Below are 10,365 nucleotides of genomic sequence, written 5' to 3' on the forward strand. Positions count from 1 at the left end.
CAGCAGCCAGGCAAAGCCTTTAAATGGGATTATTAGGAATTTCTATATTTTATATAAATATAGTTGGCATTCTAAAAGGTCAATCCATGCATATATTGAAGAATAAAGAGAGATCTTACTGAAGGTCGGGAGAGACAAGGAGTCGCAGAATCGTGGAACAGTTTGGATTGGAGGGAGAGTAAAGATCATCTCATTCCAACTCCCTGCCATGAGCAGGGACACCTTCCACTATTCCAGGTTGCTCCAAGCCCCACCCAACGTGGCCTTGGACACTTCCAGGGATGGGGCAGCCGCAGCTCCACATCGTTCTTACTTTGGGGGCTCCTGAGCTGGAGGCAGCACTGCAGGTGGGGTCACACAAGGGGAATCTCCATGGGCAGCTGCTCAGCAGCATCCTCAACTCTCAGTCGTTCCCAGATTTCCCCAACTCAGCTGAAGATGGCTCCCAGGAGTCCAGGATCACGGATGCAGACCTGGTGTTCCACCATGTCCTGCAGGAGCCAGGGGTGAGCGCTCCGGAGCAGCACTTCAGCACAGAGGTTCGGCTCACTGTCAATGCACGGAGAAGGAGCCTGGAAAGAAACCCAAAGCCTGGTAGGTGTCTCAGTCCAGGTTCCTCTTGTATCCTCTTGGGACAAGTGGCTGCAAGCATTGCACCAAAGGGAAAACATCTTTGGGTTTTTTTTCTGAACAGCCTCAAAGCCACTAAGAGGCTTGAGGGTCAACACAATTTATCCATCTGCTAAAGTGATTTTTCTTATGAAAGAGTCTGCTGATGTTATTTAGTTGGGCTGATCTCATTCCCAACAAAGCCAAAGGGGTTCTTCCTAAGGTGTCCATCCTTTTCATGCCTACTGGTGATTTCCAGGGTAGAAACTAGATACAATCAAATGGACACTGCTAGAAACAATGGGATGTGTTTCCTGCTGCAGGCAGCTGAGTTCAACTCCTTAGTGAAAGATGTTGTGGCTGCAGAAAGCTTTGAGTTTTTGGGGGACTTGGACTAGAACTGGAGTGTTTTAAGTGGCATCTTGTAGCTGGGCAGGGTGCATGGGTAGGCTAAATGACCCATGGTTTTGTGAGTCTGTAAATGCCCTCTAAGAGGCAGAATTTGCCTTTTACAACCTCTGTTTTCCCTGCAGTGATGGCAGAGCCAGGAGGGTTGGATACTGGCTTGTGCATATGCAAATGTAGAATATGTTCTTCTGTGTTTCCAGTGGCCTGGCTGTATTTCCAGGACATTTGGGAATGCTGGGTAGACCTTTACATGGCTGTTTAAATTCCCACTCCAAGTCCTGCTGGAGCAACACAGCAGCAAGGTCCCCTGGCAGGTTAATTCCATTTTCTCTCGTTGTTTTTGTCTCATTTGAAACTCTCCTTTACACAGGAGATTTTCCCACTCTTTTTAAACGTTCCATCCTAGGCTGGTACCTCTCTAGCCTGAGCCTAAACATCTTCCAGCACCTGGGCAGTGCACAAAGGGCAGCATCCAAACCTGGGCTCCCACAAAACTGGGAAGGCAGTAGTGGTTTTTGGTGAGGGGCCTGGCTGTTCAGGGCACGAGAGCAAGGATGGTGCTCCTTGTGCCCTGTGTGGGCTTGGTGCTGTGTGGGCACAGCGTGTGGAGCTGCAGCCTGGTCCGTGTAGCCGTCCTTGAACTTGGTGTGGCTTGCAGAAGCACCTCCTGCCAAAGGGAAAGACGTCTGATCTGGGGAAATGCCTCATTATTTGCTAGTCTTAAGGATGGGGCCGATGGCCAGGAAGGAACTCACGGGTGTGAATGCTTTGTACCTTTCTCTCTCCAAAGGCACGCCCTGGAATGAGCCGCCCCGGGCGCGGTACTCGGCAGATATGGACACCTCCGATGAGGACCTGAAGGGAGCCCAGTTCCCTGCCCACCCAGCCCAGCACGTGAAACGCCGGAACAGAGCCTCCTCCCAGGAGAACATCAGCCACTCCTCAAACCAGGTATCAAACAGCCTCTGGGGACACCAGGCCCGTGGCCAAGTCCCCCGCATTGCCTCTGAGGTGCAGGGTGGTTCAGAGAAGAGAAGCAGCACTGCCCGACTGGGGTGCACTTTTCCAGTCACAGCAAAAAGAAAATCAGGCATTGGCTGGTGCTTCCCTCTGCCCCTGCTGCCATCACAATAACAAACCTGCTTTAATTGCCACTCATTTTCCAGCTTGTCCTTATTAATCTGAGTTACTTGTGGGTTCTTGTGTCTCCAAAAAGGCTTTCTTTAATTGAATGTGCCACTGCTTAATAATCAGGTGGAGGTTTGGAGACAGACACTTAATAAGCACCAAGATCCTTCTCTTCCTTTGCAGTGTGTTCCTGCCTCAGTAGACTGGGTCAGGATGACCTGTCACATACCTCTCCTGAGTGATGGTAATGGAGGGAACAGCCTAAAAAAAGGTGTCAGTCAGGGTCTAAGCTTGTGTTTTAATTGCCAAGCAAGGACCTGCTGTTCCTAGTGCTGCCTTTGCCAGTGGTGGGTGGTGGAGATGGTAAAGCTGATCTGGTTCCTCAGATCTCTTGAGCAGCAAAATGCAGGGTGGTGTTTGGCTACAGATACAGGGGCAGAATCAGCTGCCAGTCTCACAGCTGGTAATTTTGCATGTCCTGGATCCCTCTTTGGGTAATCAGTGTGAGATCTGTGACCACAACCATCCCTAAGCACCACACTTCATGTGCCTGGGTAGGGAAAAGGAAAGCTTCTCTCTGCCATTTACATCTGTGGGCCCATGTTTTAATTAGTAAATACCATTCCTTCTTCAGCCAGCAGTAAATGGGAGAACCCTGGACTGGGTGTCCTTAATGAGGCCACGCTAGGTTAGGCATGAAATGTGCACCATGCTTTGCAGTGGGGAAATGGGCCCCAATTCCTACCAACGCCTCCCATGACTTCCTCCAGGAGCTGGGCAAGCTCCCACGTCAGGCTGTGGTTTGCTCCCTCACACCTGTAGGAAGGCTGGTGTGGAGCCTTGTCACCCTAATGGTTACGAGGCATCTTCCCACTCCCACTTTACCCCCATTTGCTCTTATGGCAGCGTTGCTCATTAGTTTAAATAGCTCCCCATCCTCCCTGCCCTTTGTGCTGCTGATGTGTTTACAGCCAGCAACCATCCTCCCACCCAGGCTGCTCCTCACCCAGGGGTGCAGAATCATGTTTGTTAACCCTATATTGAATCCCATAGCCCAGCTTCGCCTGCAGTGTTGTCCTGGCAGACACCTCGTTGGCATCTGAAGGTTTCAGGAGGTGGAGAACTCAGCTCTTTGACCACACAGATGAAAACTCTCTTCCCCTAAAACTACCTTAGGGGCAAGTCTGTCAAAATGTGGTGATGTCAAAACCACTTTTGCTCTAGCTCTGGAGAGGGTACAGTGTTCAGTCCCAAACACAAGAAGATAAGTTTCTCCAGTTACAAAAGCAGGGGCTGTTTCCGAGTCCTGTGACTCCAGGAGCTGAAGGTTCTAGAACAAAACTCAAAAAAAAAAAAAATCTATTAAAAAAAGCACTTATACCTATGGGACACAAAAAGAAGCCCTGAATTGGTACCTGTGCATGTCTTTGTCTTTAGATTTTTAGAAGCCAGGTAGGAACAGGACCAAGCCACAGGGAATAGCTCCAATTTACCAAGTTTCTCCCCAGAAGCCATCCTGCTGTACCTCAAGAGAGATCAGTGGTTCTGGATTCCCAAAGCTTTGATGCTGTCTGGCTCCTCTTCTTTACATAAAGCTTCTGGTAGAGGCTTGCATAGAGTAACAGCAGCAAGGGTAGTTTCCCCTACCTGATGTTACGTGCTGTGCTTTTAAGTTTATTCCCCATAAACGTTTTAATGCAGAGCACAGTTTGCCAGCCTTTGTCACACTGAGAGAGGTGCAGGGTGATCCAGTCCCTGATGGGGATGTGCCCTAATGGGGTGCCCACCCCGCATTAAAGCCAGTCTTGATGGGGGGAAGGAGAATGAAGCTCTTCAGCTGCTATCCCGGTAGATATCCATCAATATCAACAGCAGCCTGTGCTTTAGGCTCTGATCTCTCCCAGCCTTTTCCTTATGGAGATAGGGCAGTGGTGACTCCTGGTTTGTCACCATCTCTGAGGCTGATGGGCCATCAGAGGCTTCTTATTGTCTCTGGGAGCATTCAAGACCCAGGCCTTAAAACAGGACTGAAAAAACACTTAGCAATGGACTGAAGTGCTTCCTACCGGAGGGTTTAATGCTGCTTGGAGATGCTTTCAGTTCAGGGCGGTAGTGACAGCTCTGCTCTCCATAGTGCCAGGTTTTTATATTCATTTTCCCTTAAGCAGATGCAATCATCCATAGCTGTTGTGAGGGTCTAATTAATCAAACGCTAGCTAGCACAAAAACTAAGTGAGAGGATGGAAATGTTATCAAAACAAAGCCCACCCCTCACATCTCTTTGTTATCACCTTTGCTTACTGCTTTTGCTGCTTGTTCCCCTTTGAATGGGCAGCAGCCACTCAGAGCAGCAGTGATGCACTGGTAGTGTCATAAAACGGGCAATATTTCTCATCATTTGTGTTTTATTTGTTTGGATCAAAGGAGAGAGACTTTTTTTTCCAAAGAAAGAAAAACTTCAATTTCTAAAGGGAAAAAAAAAAAGCTTCCTTCAATGCTTTCAGTGACCATAGATCATAGAGATGTTTTGGTTTAAATGGATCTGAAAAATATCTCCTTCCACCCCCCTGCCATGGGCAGGGACACCTTCCATTTTCCCAGGTTGCTCCAAGCCCTGTCCAGCCTGGCCTTGGACACTTCCAGGGATGGGGCAGCCACAGCTTCTCTGGACAACCTGTGCCAGGGCCTCCCCACCCTCACAGGGAAGAATTTCTTCCTAGTGTTTAATCCAAATCCACCCTCACCACAAAGGTTTGTCTTGGTTCTTGAGCACAGAAAGTAATTTCTCTTTGACTTTCAGGATTTTGTCTGTCTTTAATTTCTCTGCCCTTCTCTCCATGCCCCATTTTTAGTCAGAAGAGTGAGGGAAAAGAGAGGGGCAAGCATCTGGGTAAATCAGTGCACAGAGAAGTCAGAAAATTTCAAAGTGGTGGGGAAAACTTTCAGGTTTGGTTTTGCTACTTGGGTTTTTCATGGGAAATTCTTGCCCTCTTCCCTCTTCCTTTCCACCACTGTGTTGGCCCGAGTGTGATGGGGTGGTTATAGCCTGAAAAGCACGTTAGTAGGAAGTGAAAATGGATGTTGACTCGAATGTGGGGCAGCAGGGGAATGATGGTGAGATGGGCAGCTTTACTACAGGCTGGTGCTTTTATTGGTGATGGGGTTTTACACTCACTGCATCAAAGCTCCAGATGCTCTGGCGGGAATTGTCACGTGCTGGGAGGAGTGTGATGGGGTGGTTACAGCCTGAAAAGCACGTTAGTAGGAAGTGAAAATGGATGTTGACTCGAATGTGGGGCAGCAGGGGAATGATGGTGAGATGGGCAGCTTTACTACAGGCTGGTGCTTTTATTGGTGATGGGGTTTTACACTCACTGCATCAAAGCTCCAGATGCTCTGGCGGGAATTGTCACGTGCTGGGGGTTCGGTGTTGCTTGGAATTTTCCAGATTTGAGGTTGCTCTGCACCTCCTGGAGCTTACTGACATTTTAAAGACATTACTTAAAAGATATTATTTTTTAGCATCTTTTAACTCTGCCCACAGTGGCAGTGTCCTGCTGCTTGCTTTCCTCTGCTGGTTGCACTGTTTCCTCACTGTCCTGGCAGTGGTGGCTGGTCTGTTCTCTACTCCTTTTCCCTCTCTCCCTTTCTCTCTCTCTCCCCTTTCCTGTAGATCCATGAGCTCAACACTCGCATGTCTGCAATCGAACGCATGCTGAAAAAGGAGGAAAAAATCCTGACGCGCTCTGACGAGGTAACCGGGCAGGAATCCTGCAGGGATGGAGCACGGGCTGTGCTGGCCCCTTCCCCTGGCCACTGGAGAGGCTTCTCTGAAGCAGCCAGCATTGCAGGGATAGGCAAAACTATAGAAATGTTTAGGCTGGAAGAGGTGACTGAGTCCAGCCATTCACCTGCCAAATCCATCACTAAACCCTGTCCCTAAGCGCCACAATGACTTGGGCTGTTTGAGTTTACTCCTCTGTTTTGGCCTTGCAGGCTGTTCTCCAGTTCCAGGTGATGGAGCACCTTAGAAAACACTGCATGGCAGGACAGAAACAGCAGCAAATTTAACCCATTTAGACCCTGTGCAAACCAGTGCCTTCCTTGCCCCTTCTGCCTAAGGAAAATTGGGTTTCAGGCTGATACTTCATGAAGTGCTAATTTCAGGAGTTTTGTTAGGTGGTGTCTGTATCTGCAGAGCTGTGACAGCTCATTTGAAATCATGGGACACTCAATTAGTAGCTGTGAGGAAGGGAACTGGTTATTGTGACTGTGAGATCTGAGTCAACGAGCATTTCTGTATCTCTTCTGAGCTCCCCTCATTTTGCCATGCCACCAAACTTGGAAGAAAACAGCTAAATTAGGTTAGAGCTGAGCATCAGTGTAGAATCTGTGAATACTTAGACCGCTTAACATTGATTTTTGGGTTTTTAATTTTAGACTATGCACTCTTTTCCTGCATGTGAACCCATCACCTCTCTGGCAGCTGGTGGCTCAGTAGAATGGACAGTGATAATTTCAGGGAAGGCCCCCAGGCACAGATGAAACAATGCAATTTCTCCTCTTTTTTCTAAAATTCACAGTGGGGGACGGCCACATTCGTAATCATTCAGTGTTTCCATCAGTAATCCTGACCAAGGGAGTAAGAGGTGTGCATAGTGTCAGGTTCCCACACTTTATTCCCATATCCAGGGCAAATCAGAGCACAGGCAGTGGGTCTAAACAGCTGTGGGACAGGCTGAGGTTAACTATGAAACAAAGCTTTCCAGCAGAAAGGATAGCAGAGCCCTGGGATAGGTTGTCTGGGAAAAAGATTGCCTGCTGCAGATGCTGCTATTGGAAGCTGTTAAAAACAGCTCAGACAAAACCCCACCAGGTATGACGCAGGTAATTGTATTCCCACCTTAATGCAAGGGTCAGCGAGTTCAGGAACTTCTGGAGATCTCTTCCAGCGCCTGGGAATTTAATAGGATTCTTCCCCAGCTGCCATGAATTGCACCTAACAAAGGGGGTGGGTGGCAATGTGCCATCTATCCTACAGGGAAATTTGCTGTGTGGTTTCTCATCGCAAATGAGATTACCCAGAGGTTCCAAAAGTTACCTCAGGGAGTGGCAATTCCCATGGCTGCTTCCCTCTCCCTGGTGGACCTTGTCTCTGGGTCGCTGTGATCTCTGCCCTCAGAGCCACCAGCCACGCCGTGGTTCCTAAGGAAAATGTGGTGATTTTTGGCCCCCAAATCCCTCATGCACCCCTTTTCAAGGATGGGGGAAAGGCAATTTTCCACAGGGAAAACCAACCAAGTTCTGTGCATGGGGAAAATGGGAATGGAAGTTCCTTAGGTCAAGGGTCTGTGTTCCTCAGTGAGGAGCTGGAGTGTAGCTCGCTGGGCTCTGCTGTTCCCTGGGGTGGTTTGGCTGCTGGGGCTCAAAGGCCCCTTTGCAAAGGGGTCACACTCCTCGAGCTCCTCTGCTTGGTGAGTGTGTCCAGACCCGGGCATGTCCTGTTGTCCAGCACAGGAGGCTCTCACACCACTCCCTTCTTCTGCTCCTTCAGTCTCCGGCCCCAGAGTCCCACACTGATCCCGATGCTGAGGAGGAGGAGTTGAAGAGGAAGCTGGAGGAGTTAGCCAGCAACATCAGCGATAAAGAAGTCTCTTCTGACGAGGAGGAGCGTGAAGAAAAGAAGAGAGCAAAGAAACCAGAGATGAGTTCCTCCAGTGATGACATGGCCAGAGACGTTCGAAAGGTAATCTGTGTCCTACCAGCCACACCATTCCAGGCTGCACCCATGATTCCTTCTGCTCTCAGTGGTTTATGATTTTACACCATGAAAATGTGACTCTTCTTCTGTCCCACACCTCCAGCTGGATGCCTCCCAGGGCTGTGTCTGCTTTAACAATGTCAAGGGATAGGGAAGTCCCAGGGTGTTAGATCAGGACCTTTCTCCTTGTCGGCTCTCCCAAATCTTACCCAGGAGTCAAAAGTAAAGCCTCTTAGAGTTCTTGCAGGCTACTGCCTGTCATGGAGAGGTGCACAACCTCCACATCTACTTGTCTTGTTGTCCCAGGATCTGGAAGTCACTATGGAGAAGAGTCCTGGGGTGGGAGAAGAGTTCAGTGATGATTTAGTGCCGGCAGCATTTGTCAGGCACCTGCTACAGTCTGAAATGTCTTTTCCACAGCTGTTAGTGCTCCTGATTCCCTAAATCCCTGATCCCACTCCCACTCTGCTGGATCAGCATCTCCTGCACTTCCAGCACTGTGTTGGCTCCTGTCCCTACTCAGTGGCGGGTGACCCATGGGGACAGGGATCAGGGGGAGGAGGACAGATCACAGCACCTCTGCAGTGTGTCTCCAGTTGTGCAGCACCTTCAAGGTGATCCATTAGCACAAAGGGAGAGGTCAGCATTCCCTGCTGGGTCTCTGATGGCTGGTTTGTCCATCCCCTCCCTCCTGCCTTGGCTGTGGAAGGGGGATGTGTGCCATTGCTCCGACACATCCACGGCTGGCAAGGGAAGGAAGCGGGAACCACGCTGCCCCTCTCCTCTCCTGCAAAGCTCCATTCATCCAAGGTTCTGGTGACTTTCATGGTGCCACGAGGTCTCCCTTTAATCTTTAATGTTCATTTGTTCCTCAGCCTCCCAACACAAAACCTGGTGGGTTTGGGTACTGTTTGCTGTGCTCTCACTGCCACTGGATCAGCAGTATATCCTTACCCACAGCATCCTTTACTGCCTCCTTTTTCCTGAAAGCTGCTTTCAGTTGACTCCTGCAGCCAGACTTAACAACTTCTCGTGGATTAAACAATCTGCATCATCTTAATAACCATTTCTAATTAAGTCCAGATAAGTGGCAACTCACCGAGCCAAGGTGACTTAATTCCTGTGTGAGCTGCTGATCTGCAGCAGACAGAGGCTCAAACCCTGAACAGGTTCGTGTGGTATCAGTGTAAGATTCTTGTTTCTTATGAAATGAAGCCTGGATCCTCCAGATTTGCTACTTTCTTTGCCCCCAAACCCAGCTATGAAGCAGGGAGGAGTATTGAGTTAGAAATGCCTGCAGTAGCTGGACCAGCCTTGGTTAAAGGCTGTCAGCGTGGATGACGTTTAACACCAACTTTCCTTATACTTACAACAGATCCAGGTTTGGATTTTGTGTGATTCTGAGGGATTTTTAATATGAGGCTCCTCCAGTCAGGAAGAAATCTTCCTATTTGGGGAGCACTGTGATGGAAGCACACGATCCTAATGGAAAATGTGAGAAAACTGCTGTACCATGAAGGCACCATAAAATGATAAAAATATCATCTGGATTGAGTTAGCTGGTTTCTCTGCAGGACAGCTTGCCTGGAAATACATGCAGTTGTAAACACAAGCAGAACATATGTCACCCCCACCTCCTTGGTTTCTAGGGAATTATCAGCTGGGAGAGAGATGATGAGTTTCTTCAGCCCATTTTTACATGTGTTTAGCACCTCATCAAGCCAAGGGTAGCACTTAGGGGCGTTATTGCCAGTCAGTTCTCCTTGGGGTGGGGAGAGAGGACATTAGCCCCAAGTTCTGGCAGTGTGGCAATACAATCATTTTATGGGGTCTGGTTGTTTTTATTCTTTTGCCACAAACTCGAGGAGTTGTTTGCATCTCTGCTCAGGCCCGCTGAGGTGTGAAGCAATATGCTGCAATTAGATCTTAACTGCTGAGTAACCGAGTGGCCCTCAGGTGGCCAGGTGCTTCCAGTGAGTGAAGCATCCCCCCATAACCTCTTTTCCGGGCCTTATGAGATGACTTCTTTTGTCACAGCCATCCCGCAGAAAGCATGGGCTGAGATCAAAGCTCTGCCGTAGCCGCGCATCCTCTGGTGGAGAGCCCTCCAGGAGCAGCGTAAGCCTGTTAATTACCACTCCTCCCTCTTTCCACAGCTCCTGGAGGTCTGGTGTCCCTCTCACCCCTGGCTTCTGTTGCTTTATACACCACATTAAAATAACATCCATATTTTTTCCCCCCTCCCTCCTTCCCTCCCTCCCTCCGCTTTGGCTCTCGCAGAGGCAGTCGGCTCAGGCTTTGAGTGAGATCACGGCCAAAGTGCTGAGAGCCATAAACGCCACGGAGGAAGCAGTGTGGGAGTCGTTGCATGGAGAGAGCCAGGCCTGTACCCTCCCTGCGGGGCAGCTTCCAGGCCTGGCAGATGGGAAAGAGGTGGCCGAAGCCTACCGGGAGCTTGA

General features: G+C 49.4%; 1 protein-coding gene across 7 annotated transcripts in view; it reads left to right on the top strand.

Moving 5' to 3' along the window:
• Positions 1–10,365, top strand: part of MLPH (melanophilin) — a 39,823-nt gene that overhangs the window by 22,481 nt on the left and 6,977 nt on the right. For 4 of the 7 annotated variants that reach the window (XM_017747115.1, XM_017747116.1, XM_017747118.1 and 1 more), the window contains 3 exons: positions 408–594; positions 1,808–1,968; positions 7,700–7,891. In XM_017747115.1, coding sequence (XP_017602604.1) covers positions 408–594; positions 1,808–1,968; positions 7,700–7,891 — 540 coding nt within the window. Of the gene's footprint in view, positions 1–407; positions 595–1,807; positions 1,969–5,818; positions 5,900–7,699; positions 7,892–10,365 lie in introns of all 7 variants that reach the window. The other 3 variants (XM_017747113.1, XM_017747114.1, XM_017747117.1) reach the window with 1 other exon arrangement.

Source organism: Corvus brachyrhynchos, unplaced genomic scaffold (genome assembly GCF_000691975.1).
Source record: "Corvus brachyrhynchos isolate BGI_N302 unplaced genomic scaffold, ASM69197v1 scaffold671, whole genome shotgun sequence".
Classification (NCBI taxonomy): Eukaryota; Metazoa; Chordata; class Aves; order Passeriformes; family Corvidae; genus Corvus; species Corvus brachyrhynchos.